The 12552-nt window shown below is 23.6% G+C and overlaps 2 protein-coding genes across 2 annotated transcripts; one reads left to right on the forward strand and one right to left on the reverse strand.

Annotated features, from left to right (window-relative positions):
* Positions 1–592: 592 nt before the first annotated feature.
* LOC129609987 (pupal cuticle protein-like) lies at positions 593–2273 on the reverse strand. The gene is made up of 2 exons (XM_055522281.1): positions 2268–2273; positions 593–916 (listed from the first exon to the last, which is right to left on the reverse strand). The coding sequence occupies exons 1-2, from the start codon at positions 2271–2273 to the stop codon at positions 593–595; spliced, it is 330 nt and encodes a 109-aa protein (XP_055378256.1).
* Positions 2274–3150: 877 nt separating this feature from the next.
* LOC129609989 (pupal cuticle protein-like) lies at positions 3151–5959 on the forward strand. The gene is made up of 2 exons (XM_055522282.1): positions 3151–3173; positions 5638–5959. The coding sequence occupies exons 1-2, from the start codon at positions 3151–3153 to the stop codon at positions 5957–5959; spliced, it is 345 nt and encodes a 114-aa protein (XP_055378257.1).
* Positions 5960–12552: the final 6593 nt, after the last annotated feature.

Genomic DNA, 12552 nt, shown 5'->3' on the forward strand with positions numbered 1-12552 from the left:
TAAAGCAAGTAAATATAAAACATATTAGGCCTTTTCATAAAAACAGTATATTGCTATATTGTATAGAGAAAACTGCGCTATGTTTATGTTCATAAACATTGCTAACCTATCACAAAAATATTTACATTATCATGGCTAGCGCAGTTAAATAAGCTGTATTTTTTTTTAAATAGTTTTTGCAGTTTTTTTAGGAATTCGTCTATGAATTTTTGTACTTAAAAGTAACAAAATTTCTTTTTGTTTCAGTTTTCTTTTTTTGTTTTTCTTAATTTTTATTTTTCCTAAAATAGAATTTTTCACTATTTGGCCCAAAATAATTAAATTTTTTTTGTAAACGACATTTTTTGTTCATGAACACAATACTGCAAATTCAAAATAGCAATAGTTTTAATACAACTGTATTAAAACTATCACACTATTGTTTTGCAGTATTGTGTTTATAAAAATGCCTATTTTATTAAAACCTATGAAAACAGTATTCTGAGAGAAATTATTTTTTTTTTAGAGCAAACATTTATTTAATAACTATGTATATAAGTATTATAAATTATTTAATGTATTTCATAAACCAAAAAAATTCTTATAATTTGATTTATTTTTCTGGTGGTGGTGGATGAGCTTTGATGTATTCTAAAGCTCTTACAATATAATCTGGTACAGCTGGTACATGTGATCCAGATGGTTGATAACCGTTTTCGTCAGCTGTATATTGAATTGAAACATGTTCACCTTCTGGACTAGTCCATTCGAAAACACCTTTTGCAAATTCACCACCTTTACCATTTTCAGATGCACTTATTCCGTTACCAGTTTCATATTCCCAACCGTATGAACCATCTTCTTTTAAATCATAATTTTTATTTAAAATTTCATTATCATCAGCCGATGTGATAGCAAAAATTGCAATAAAAACAATCTATATAAGACAAAAATAAGAAAACATATGAATTATTTTAAAAATTAACTATCCTATTAATTCTTATTAATATAATTATATTATAATAATGAAGTTTTATTGTAGTTTATTGAAAGAAATTTAGGTATTCAGCGATAAATTAAGAGAAAATTTTAAAAATGAATTTAATAAAATTTTTAAAAGTTTTTTTAATATCAAAATTGTTCTGGCACAGCCAGAAATACCCCGAATATGTATAAAAATATTTTAAATTTCTATCGGATAATCGAAAAAAAGTATGAGGTATAAATAACCCTAATCTTTGGATCGCTATATTTAATTAAAATTTTAATTGTAACACAAAAGCACTATCAATGGAATTTTTTACAAAATTTAATCCTTCAACAAAATTTCTTTGTTATATTTTTTAAATTTTATTCAAATAAATTGTTATATTTTTACAATTTTTCACAAATAATTTTCATATTTTTTGATTTTTTCACTGATTATATATAAAAATTTTTAAATATTTTTTTATTTAATCCATTTTAATAATAAAAATTCGTTTTATGTAATGTCCTTACAATAAATTTCATTTTGAAGATTTTTTAGTTTTTTTTTCGTAGATCGTAGTTAATTTGACGGTAAAATGTTAACTGATGCATTTTAGGATAAAATTTTTCATATTTATACAAGGCAAAAATTAAAATATATTGTTTATCAGGAATAAAATTTTGTAAATTAATTCTAATAAAAAAAAAGATTTGTTTGTATTGTTTTCATTTATATGGATTATATTATAAACTAGATTTTATTAAAATTAATAATATTATTAATAAAAATTATCTCCTTTATGTATGCATAATTTTTTATAAATTGTTAGAATATCAACATAATTATATTATTTTAGAATTAATAAATTTATTTATTCTTAATTTGACGTTTAAAACATTAAATCTTGAAACAATTTGAAGCAATTTGTGTATTATTTAAAATCATAAAATTTATACAAAAATATGGTACCATAAGTAACCGGAAGTAGTAACAATGAAACACAAAATATACATAATTACAATTTAATTTTTTCTATACAAGTGTTAAAAATCGCCAGACCTATTAATTTCCTAGCTGTATATTTTTACATATCAACAATTTGTTGTATGTTGCCAATTTAGGTACACAACCTATGAACCAATAGTTATGTATCTCCATTTTCGTTTTGAAATTCTAGCTTTTTCTTTTTGATATGTTCTTGTTATCTGAATTTGACATTCAAAGCCCTTTCTAGGTTTTTTACTATGATACTCTAGCACCATTTAAATTAAATTGTGGTAGGTTTTCTAAATTTTTATTTGTGAGTTTACGGATTTACTTTCATTTTTTGTCTTCTATTTATGTGTCCACTTACTTATATCACTAATACCTTTTTGTATTTTTTTTGTCGATTTTTGCCGTGTAGTTACTTGAACTATTTTTGATTAAAATACTTTTACACGGATTTAAAAAGTATCAATATCTCAAGTCTAAATAACAAGACTTCACCCAAAACTTTATCAAACGCCTGGACCACGTCCAGAAATATTGTTGAACATATTTTCCGTTCTTCTAAAGGCTTTTCTACAAAATTTGTTATTCTGTGGTCAATTGTTGCACATTTCGTTTCAAAACCAAATTGATAGTTTTGAATCCATTTTTTATTTTCTATTATCTGCATTATTATGTATATTCTCAATTTCTACATAATATTCTACGTTATGCATTGTTAAATAACGCTAACTTCCAGTTTAAAGTTGAGAATGTTATTTTTATTGTTTATAAAAACGCTCTATATTACATACATGAAAGAATATACATACATATTTACATATGTATTTATATTCTTTTATTAAGTAAACTACCGTGAAAAAATTTTAACAGCAATTTTAGCGGTTTAACTACTTTTCAAATTGATTAAAAACAAAAAGAACAAAAGACTAAAGAGCATCTTTTATTAACATTTTTTTTTACATATTTGATTTTTTTTGCAAATTTTAATAATAAATTCCATATTATTAATATTATTGAATTTTTTAATATATTTTTAATTTACAGCATACGTTTATTTTTATATAAAATTCAAGTTAAAAATAAGTGTAAAAGAAAGACAAAAATTAATATTTGTATGCATGTATGTAGGTTTTCGGTTATTTCTTCACACTTATTTTTATAATAAACCAACGTCAAAAAATGACGCAATGTTGACATAATGCTAAAGAATGTCATTCTTGTATAGTGATTGGTTTGCTTAATCAAAATAAATTAATTAATTAAATTAATTAACTAATTTTTAATAATCTTAAGTTTTTGATTTAAATTTTCTGTTATAATTAATAAAATTCTGTATTGATTTTGTTTTCAATTTTAAAAGGTTAAAATGGGTAAAATATCATAATTTTTTTAAATATTGTGTATTAATTTAGTTTTGTAAAAGTATCCTTTAACTGTGGTTTAACTTTAGCTAATTTTACTATGTAGGCGGTATTTACTATATAGCATGAAATAAAACAGTGTTTCTTTTTTATTAAGTTGTCAATGACATAATTTTAATTAATTGTGAATTTGTGAAATATAAATATATTTTGTTTAATATATTTTATAAGTATATTGTAAATTTTTTTCTGTAATATGTAAACAAGAATGTATTTTGACAATAGTTAACTTAGTACGTATATGTATAACAAAAAAAGAAGTTTGACAATTCTTGACTTGACAATTACATAATATGGTCGAATATAAGTGGAAATAATACTGAGATATAAATACGTAAGAAGAAAAACGTTTTAAATAATTACAGTGTCAAATTGATAAAAAAACACAAATACGAATGAAATTGAAGCGAATTAAATAAGGTAAGTATCTTAATAAGAATATTTGCCAGCCAAATTTTAATAACATCATTTAAAAAACAAATATGTATTTTATAAACGAAATAATGTTTAATTCCAACTTTAAGACATAAAGAAAAAAAATTAATAATCAATTGCTTTATTTCACATTAAAATATTGTATAGATTTAAACGAGTAAAAATGTCATTCAATTCTTGACAAGGTTTCATTATTTCTGCTTAGTTTGCTCCAAAATAATTAGACTTATGTATATAAAAGGAGGTTTTATTTCTGGATGGCTCGTTATTCACTTTTGCCAAGAGAATCGTGACAGTCAAATAATATCAATCTGTACGCAATAATTCAAGCAAAAACAAGTTTTTATTAAAATGCAATTATAATTCAAACTTAAATTTTCTTCGCAATAATTCTCGTGATCTTTTTTTTTTTTTTAACATAATGAATGTAAAATTCATTAAAAGATGACTTAGAAAAATAATCCAAAAAAATAAGTTGAAAAACTGGTTGTTATCTAACGTTCTTAATTCGAACAGCTAACATGCGTATTTTGGGTATATTGGAAAAAATGAAAAGTAAAATGGAGAAGAATGGAAAAATAGTAACAGTAAAAGACTCCATTTTTATTCTTTTCAATTCAAAAATTGGGATCAACCTTGAAAAAACTATTTTTTTATTTCTTTTTTTTTTTTGATTTTTAATAAATTCATATTTTGTGCTTTCCATTTTTATATATTTACATAGCCATATACATTTTTGTGATACTGATACACAGTATCAGATAAGTCCTTATGTCTAGTAGTTTAGAATTCTGAATATTATTGGTTCAAAATTAATTTCATAAGATAGCGCTTTATAATGAACTTTTGCGAAAGTATTAATTTATATTGATGAAAAGCTGTATAATTATTTATGATTTACCTATTAGGTATTTTAAATTAAATAGATACATTTAAATTTATATAGCGACCACTATGTGATGAAATTTCATCTTGGAAGAAAATGAAAACAAACTTGTTCTTCATCAGTCAAATAATGTTTTCAAAGAAAGAAAACTACTGCAGCATTTTTATATAAACCATTTTTACAATTTATGAGAGGTATTATTTTGATATCAAAATTTCACCAGTTTAAAATTTAATTCGAAATATTTTTCTTTTAAAAAACAGAATACGATCGACATCTAAAGCCGAAGAGAAGCTATCTTCATTTACATCTGTCAGGTATTTCTAGTTTTAAAAGTTAATTCACCAGTGACAAAACTTGCATAATATAGCATGCCATCGATTATGTAGCAGCCAGATCGGGTTTTTATATCCTACTTCTAATTTATATTTGCTGAATTAGTCGTGATTTATTATAGATGCTAACAATTATGGGTACTTTAGTTTATTACTTGAACTGGTTTTTGGAATTTCGAAAATTTCTTTATTAAAAGTTTAAATCTAATTTAAAAATTAATTTATTCAAAAGGAGAAAAAGAGTACAATTCCAATCTGAATTATTTTTCAAATATAAATAGGAACGAAACTAAAGATTTTAGATTAAAAACTTAGATTCGATCGTTCTAGCTGAAACATTCAATTGAAACATTCAAAATGAAATTTATCGTGAGTTAATATTTCTTTATTTAAGCAAAAGAATTGCTTTGCTTATTACACAAGAAAATAAAAAATTATTTTGGATTACATTTGCAATTCAATGTAACACAATCACGCAACATACATAAATCGGGGCTAGTGTTTATTGAATTTGAAAAAAAAATTTAAAATTTAAAAAATTATATACGTTACATATATGTATATATAAAAAAAAAATTAATTATTTCTTTTTTAGGTAATTTTTTCTGTAATTTTTAGTCTTTCTTATGCAGCTGTAAAACAAATTCCACCATCCGATAGCGTGGATATTTTAGCGAAGTCATATGATTTAAAGGATGATGGTTCATATGGTTGGGAATATGAAACTGGTAATGGAATAACTGCATCTGAAAATGGTAAAGGTGGTGAATTTGCCAAAGGTGTCTTCGAGTGGACTAGCCCAGAAGGTGAGCATATTTCAGTGCAATATACTGCCGATGAAAATGGTTATCAACCATCTGGATCACATGTACCAGCTGTACCAGATTATATTGTAAGAGCTTTAGAATGGGCTAAAGCTCATCCATATGTTGAACATTAAAATATATGTATGTAAATACTTTGTTTCTATTTTTGAATTGATTTTTAACAATTTATTGTTATAAGTGCTAAAAATTTATGTTTAATGAAAATAAAAAAATAACTAATAATTGAAAAATGTATTTTTTTACATAACTTCATAACTAATTGATAAATGTATTTTTTTTATATAAAATTGTTCACGTCATAAAAACCAATCTGATTAAAATAATTATTATTAAAACTGATTGTAATAATCAACAAGGTATATTAAGTTGGTGGACCCTTTAGTTTTAGTCGAATATCAAGTTTATTTCAATTTAGTTGTGACTGAATTTGTCAGGAGAACAATTCAACTGTTGCCATCTGTATCTTTTGTGTAAAATATTTCCACATTTTATCTTTTATTATTAAATTCATTTTATATTTTATTATTATTAATGACATCTAATATAAGCCATGTGAAATATAAGAAATATCGTAAACACGTTCCAAAATTAAATTTAAGATAATAACAATTAAATAAAGGTAATATTTCAAATTAATGGTAACGAATGAACTTTAAACAGTAAATTAAAAGTTAACTGTGTATAAAATAATTTAAAAACTTATCGTTGTTTTTCTTTTTAATTTTGATTAATAACCCTCATCAATATTATAATCGACCTTCTATTTAAGAAAAATGGGAAATGATAAACCCAAACAAAAACTTAACAAATTATTAAAAATAATACAATAAATCTCATATTACTTAATATTAAAAAAATAATGACTTAATAATATAGATACGTAGTAGGTGCTTGAAAATGTATACTATACTTATAATTTTTAAAATGATTTGTGCTACCTGTTAAAAGCATAATATTTCAAAAGAACACAATTAATTATAAATATTGAAAAAGGTAATTTTGCTAAAAACCGCTTAAAGTTCTCCGGATTTTTGTTTGGTTTTTACTTTTTTGCACTTATATAAATGTTTATAAGTGAGATAAATTACACATTTAAAGAATAGATTATTTACAAAAGTTATTGTTTAGCATTAAAATGAAATATAATGTTTATAATTAAGGAAAGATTAGGTTTTTCATATGAGAAGAATGTCAAGATCAAATATACATATCGGAGATACTTTTAAAAACCTCTTCTATCGCATGATAAATTCAAATACGATGTTTGCTAAATGTTAGAATCAATTATTAATAAGTAGATATCAGATTTATCCTACAGAGTAGCCATCAAATGAGAGGAGCACATCACCATTGGCCTAATAATGATGGTGTAGTTCCAGCAGAGTCGAGTAGCTTGAGTTTCAAGATTTTACTGAACTACAAATTGTAAAATTTAAGATTTTTCTACGTATTTTATTTGTGAAGATCGGTTCACTACCTTTGTTAGCTATATTTAAATTACATATTATGTCACAAAAATTCAAATATAAACTCACCTCCAGGATTGATGTCGGTGCTACCCCACACATTCTGATGAGCATTGGCATTACAGCCGATTATGAGTTTTGCATTCTTTTTTCTGCTGTACTCAACGGGCTTTTCTACGTCCTGTGAGGGGTGGGGCATTATTTGTTGTTGGTCTATCATATTCATTTGAATAAATCAACCCTCATTTTCTTGCTGTTCCTTGATTTGCCCCCCGCCATAATCCCATGATTCTTGTACGAAACCTATGTACTCCTTGGTGAGCCCACTGTTCAGATAACTTAATTCTTGCAACGGTATTAATAGCTATTAAAGTTTTGAGCTTTCCAACCAAAACATCAATATAATCAATATAAACATCAATATAAATTGATACAGGTTGTAAAACGCTTTGTTTGAAAAATAGTTCTTGAAAATTAAATCCATTTTCAGTTTGAGTTTTATAGGAGTCACATTAATATTCTTGTATTTCTATCAGTTATTCTAAATAGATTTCGTAAAAATTTATTTCAATAATTGAAATCATACAATAACGCAAAGATTGTTAAATTGTATTCTAAATTCTAGACAGGTTCTTCCAGCTTCGCTTTTAAAATGAACTAGAACATCCTGAAACTTAACAAATACAATGAAAATTTTAATTTTATTTGTATTCTACTTGTGGCTAGATGAATTAGTTTTTTTTTTTGGTTCATTTTTTCCACTTTATTATTTAAATTTTTATTTTATATTTTAAATAAGAAATTATGTCATTAAAATAATAAACTATTTTTAGATTTGTTTATACAACATATTCCCTCTGAGATAAAATGTGACACATTAATCGATTTTATGCTAAATACGTCGATGCTTGCGATAGATGTAACCAATTCTGTTATAATGATGTTCTTAATTTAATTGCTATTGTGAATTTCAATAAGCAAGTTCTATGAATGCAGCAGTGTTTAAATTTGATACGAAGTTTTATTGAACGGTTCTATTCAAATTTTTCAGATGATAAAGGTATGATTTTTGTTTAAGTTATTACTTATTTGTGTATATTTCATATGAATCCTTACTTAATACTTAAATTTCGAATGATGAATAAATATCAAGATAAAAATTTGCGTTATCAAACATTCTTTATTTTCTTAGACCAGAACTGATAGAGAACATCGAACCAAATATCATAAGTTGTAGAGTAGATTATTTCGATTATATTTTGTAACGTACATACATAGTAAATACAATTTTTCAACAAATATTTGAATAAAATTAAATGTTTTTTCCTAAACCAAATTAGAATAATAAACCAAATAAGTGAAGATTCAAACTAGTTTATTTCCAAAATAGTATAAAATTTTTTTTTTTACTTTTCGTTTTATTTAAAGAAATAATAATGTGAACACAGGTTTTCTTTAAATTTTCTCTTTATGATTTCTATTTATTACAATACGAGGTGTTAAAATGGTTTTTAATTATAAAAAATAAAATCAAAAATGTAAAACGTTTGTGTTTTACATCTACATATACAAATTTAAAATAAAATTTTATATATGTAGATAACAAACACAGATTGTATAAGAGTAGTAAAATCTTTAAAACTAGATTTTAAAAAATATAAATTAAAAAAAAACGTGCGAAGAGCATATAAAATAGACCGACATTTCTGGGTTTCTACATGGGAAATAGTTTTATTATTTAAATTAAAATAATATGTGATCACATTATGAAAAAATGATCATGGTCATATTGGACAAAAAACAAAAATAGAATACTTATAACAAAAAAAAAAGCTAAATAATGTTATATCGCATATTTATATATATGTAGATAGATTTGCATATTAAAATTATATTATTGTTATAATGAGCTCCATATAAATATGGATTTGCAAATTATTGTTTTTCAAGTTCTTCTTTAACTAAGTCTTAATCAAATGCTAAAAGCAAATATAAAACGAAAAGAATATTTTACATTTTTACAATTTAGGATTTATATATATACAAATTCTATTAATCTAAAAGTGGGGATAGAAAACTAAACTGTACTTGTATAATAATAAAAAAGCAGGATATTTTTTATTGTTAGGTAAATTAGATTAGAATAACAAAAAAATAAGAATAATAGTGTGATGAGTTCAAGGAAAGACAAAAATAGTTATATACAATAGGAACTTCGAAAATTTTTTATATATATATTTTTTGAGTATTTTAGACTTTTCAATTATTTTGCATAAATAAATCTATGTATAGAACTTGTTTGTTATATACGATAATCTAGTTTTTGTTTTAACTTTTTGTTTTAAGTATAGCAAAATAACTAACTATTTTACAACAAAATAGAAACCGAACCACGTCTATACACAATCAATATACATTCTCATCATGATAAATAATATTTCAAAACCATTCTATACCTATTTCTGATTATATATACATGTTTCAATATATCATAGCATAGGTAAAATAATTATGAAGATTTTAACTGTACTTTTATATAAGCATAGGTTGAAAAACCTTATAGAAATTCTTTTGTATTGTTCTTCTATAATTAATTTATTTCGAACTTAAATAATTTTAATTAAAAAATACATAATAGAACATTTATATTGGTTCAATAATAAATATACTAATATTTATTTATTTATATGTACATATTAATATGATTTTACTAAGAGGAGAATATAAAATTGAAAAAAAGTAAAAAATTAAATAAAGCGCCATCTTTTAGTAATAAATTATTGAAAATTAATTATATTTTATTGTAACCTTACATAGTTGAGTTAAGGTATTTATAAGTGGTAATACGTATAGCAATAATTTATATTATGAAAATTTTCACAGTTTTTCAATTCGATTATAAATTAATAGAGCGTTATTGATTATTAAAAGACTTCTAACTAGTTAAAAGATGCCTAATTTTAATTTTTTTTTTACAAAATGTAATTTACAAAATTTATTTTTTTTTTACAAATTCCAAGCGCATTTTTACAATGGAAATAGTGCCGTCAATTACACAATTAGTCTGATCAGTTCAGTAGATGATAGTTTCAACAAAAAAAAAATTTAAAAATTATTGATTTTATAGTCAAGTTTTCTGAAATATTAACGCAAACAACTAGCCACATACATATGTATGTTTTTACAAAAATTAGTTAAGATTGTTTTACTAAAAAGAAAAGAAAAGAAGGAAAAAAAGAATTTACTCAAAAACATAAAATTTAACAAATTATGCTTAGATCATTCATAATAATTTTCAATGCCAAAATAAAATGACTCAAAACTATCACAGCTAAAAGATTAATTAATAAAGCCAATTTTAAAACATATTTTAATCATAAAAAACCAAAGCAAATTTAAAAATATTTTAAAATAAAAATTTTCTAATTAATCAAAATAAAGATTGTCGTGTAACTAAAAACATAAAATTAACTATGAATAATTTGTTTAACGAGACAAAAAAAAGAATTGTTGAATATAACACAATAAATTTGACATACATAATTTAAATAAACTAAATGACTAACCAACATAATATATGCAAATCATATGTACATTTGTTTTTTTTTATTCTCATCGAAACGCAAATTTTTATTAACAGTGGAATTGATATTCAAATTCAAAAAAACCTACACCTTTTATTTAAAATCACTAGTAATACTAAAATTATTAGTATTAAAAGAGAAAAAGCAAATAATTTTGATCAATTTTTAAGTGTTTGGTTTTTAAATTAATTTTAAAAACTTTTCCCCCTTCTAATCAATATATTGGGTACGTATAACATGTATATATCAGTACTTAAAAGTGTCCGTTCTCACCATTCGATTTTAAACGTGTACTCTATATCTATGAATGCGCATAGCATGCGGTTAAAAGGGGTTCTTCGCTGCAGGAGTACTCGCGGTGCATCATTTAATTTCAGCATTTGGAAAGGCTGAAAATTGTTAATTTCTATGTTAGTTTAGGGAAAGAACGTGTTACATTCCTTCATACTTTACAATTTAGTTTCGATCAATTTATTATTTCGGGCCCTTTTGTCAAAGAAGTCAGCTGGTTTCATCTTCTGCACACTCCCTATTTAGCCACTTTAAAAATTCCGAATGTTGAAAATTATACTTCTCCATTTAAGAGTAACTTATGTTCGATTATGCCTAAAATATTCTTAAACCTCTGTACACGATCTTCCCTTGCCTACTTTCTACTGCTACTTCTTTCAGATGTCTTAATCTGGTAGTCTACTGAGGCCCATCGATTACATTTTTCGGTCGTTAGGAGGCAGCTTGATTATAGAAACTAATTAAATTAGTTTCTATAATCAACACTAATAGAAACATATCATTTTATTATTTATAAAAACTTAAAATTATTGAATAAAAAGTTAACTTTTTAAAATTTATTTTTGCATTCTAAATGCCTTAGTTTTATTAATGAATCGAATTTTGAATTTCTTTAATTTTTGATTTAAAATGAGTGCTTCCACATTTTATACATAAAAATTGACAAATTATGTCAATTTTTATATAAAAAAGTAATATGTCAATTTTTATGTGTAGAAGTTCATATTCATATGTATAAAAAATCTAGACTCAGCAGGATTTATAATAATAAAATGAATGAAATTATAAGCAATAAATTTTGTATAGTCCCATTTAAATGCTTATGGCAATAATATAACAGGTTTCAATTAACAAATTAGATGCATTCTCCTAATCGAAAGCTAATACAGTTATTAATAGAACTCATCTATGGTTATTATTAAATAACACATAACTGTAAATTGCAAAGATCTTATTAACTGCTGAGTTGATTGCAAAATTAAATTTCTGCTGAATATACGTAGAATGTCATATTTTCTTCTAATGAATCTACATCCACACCATCTTTTCTGATGAAATACAGTACAGTCCAAAAAATTTTTTTTAATATTTTTTGGACTTTACTGTATTTCATCAGAATAATTTCGTACATTTAAAAATATTTTTACTTTATTTTAAATTTTATTTAAATTTAAATTAGACCATATTATTTCAAATTGAAATTCTTCGTTTCTATAATTAATATGCATTTAGTTTTTTTTTTGTGGAAAATACACTAAATTCTGCTTTAAAAATCAATAAACTCACAGCGTGAAATCTAAAAATTTCAAAAAAAAATGGAGAAAAAAATTTGTTTAAATATGGGTATGTTTATATATAATACAT

The sequence above is a fragment of the Condylostylus longicornis genome, unplaced genomic scaffold, assembly GCF_029603195.1.
Source record: "Condylostylus longicornis isolate FDR11 unplaced genomic scaffold, ASM2960319v2 ptg000042l, whole genome shotgun sequence".
Lineage (NCBI taxonomy): Eukaryota > Metazoa > Arthropoda > Insecta > Diptera > Dolichopodidae > Condylostylus > Condylostylus longicornis.

Coding starts and splice junctions, on each gene's coding strand:
- LOC129609989 (XM_055522282.1), top strand. CDS start 3,151: ATGTCATTCTTGTATAGTGATTG. Junction 3,174..5,637: donor TCATTCTTGTATAGTGATTG/GTTTGCTTAATC, acceptor TGTAATTTTTAG/TCTTTCTTATGCAGCTGTAA.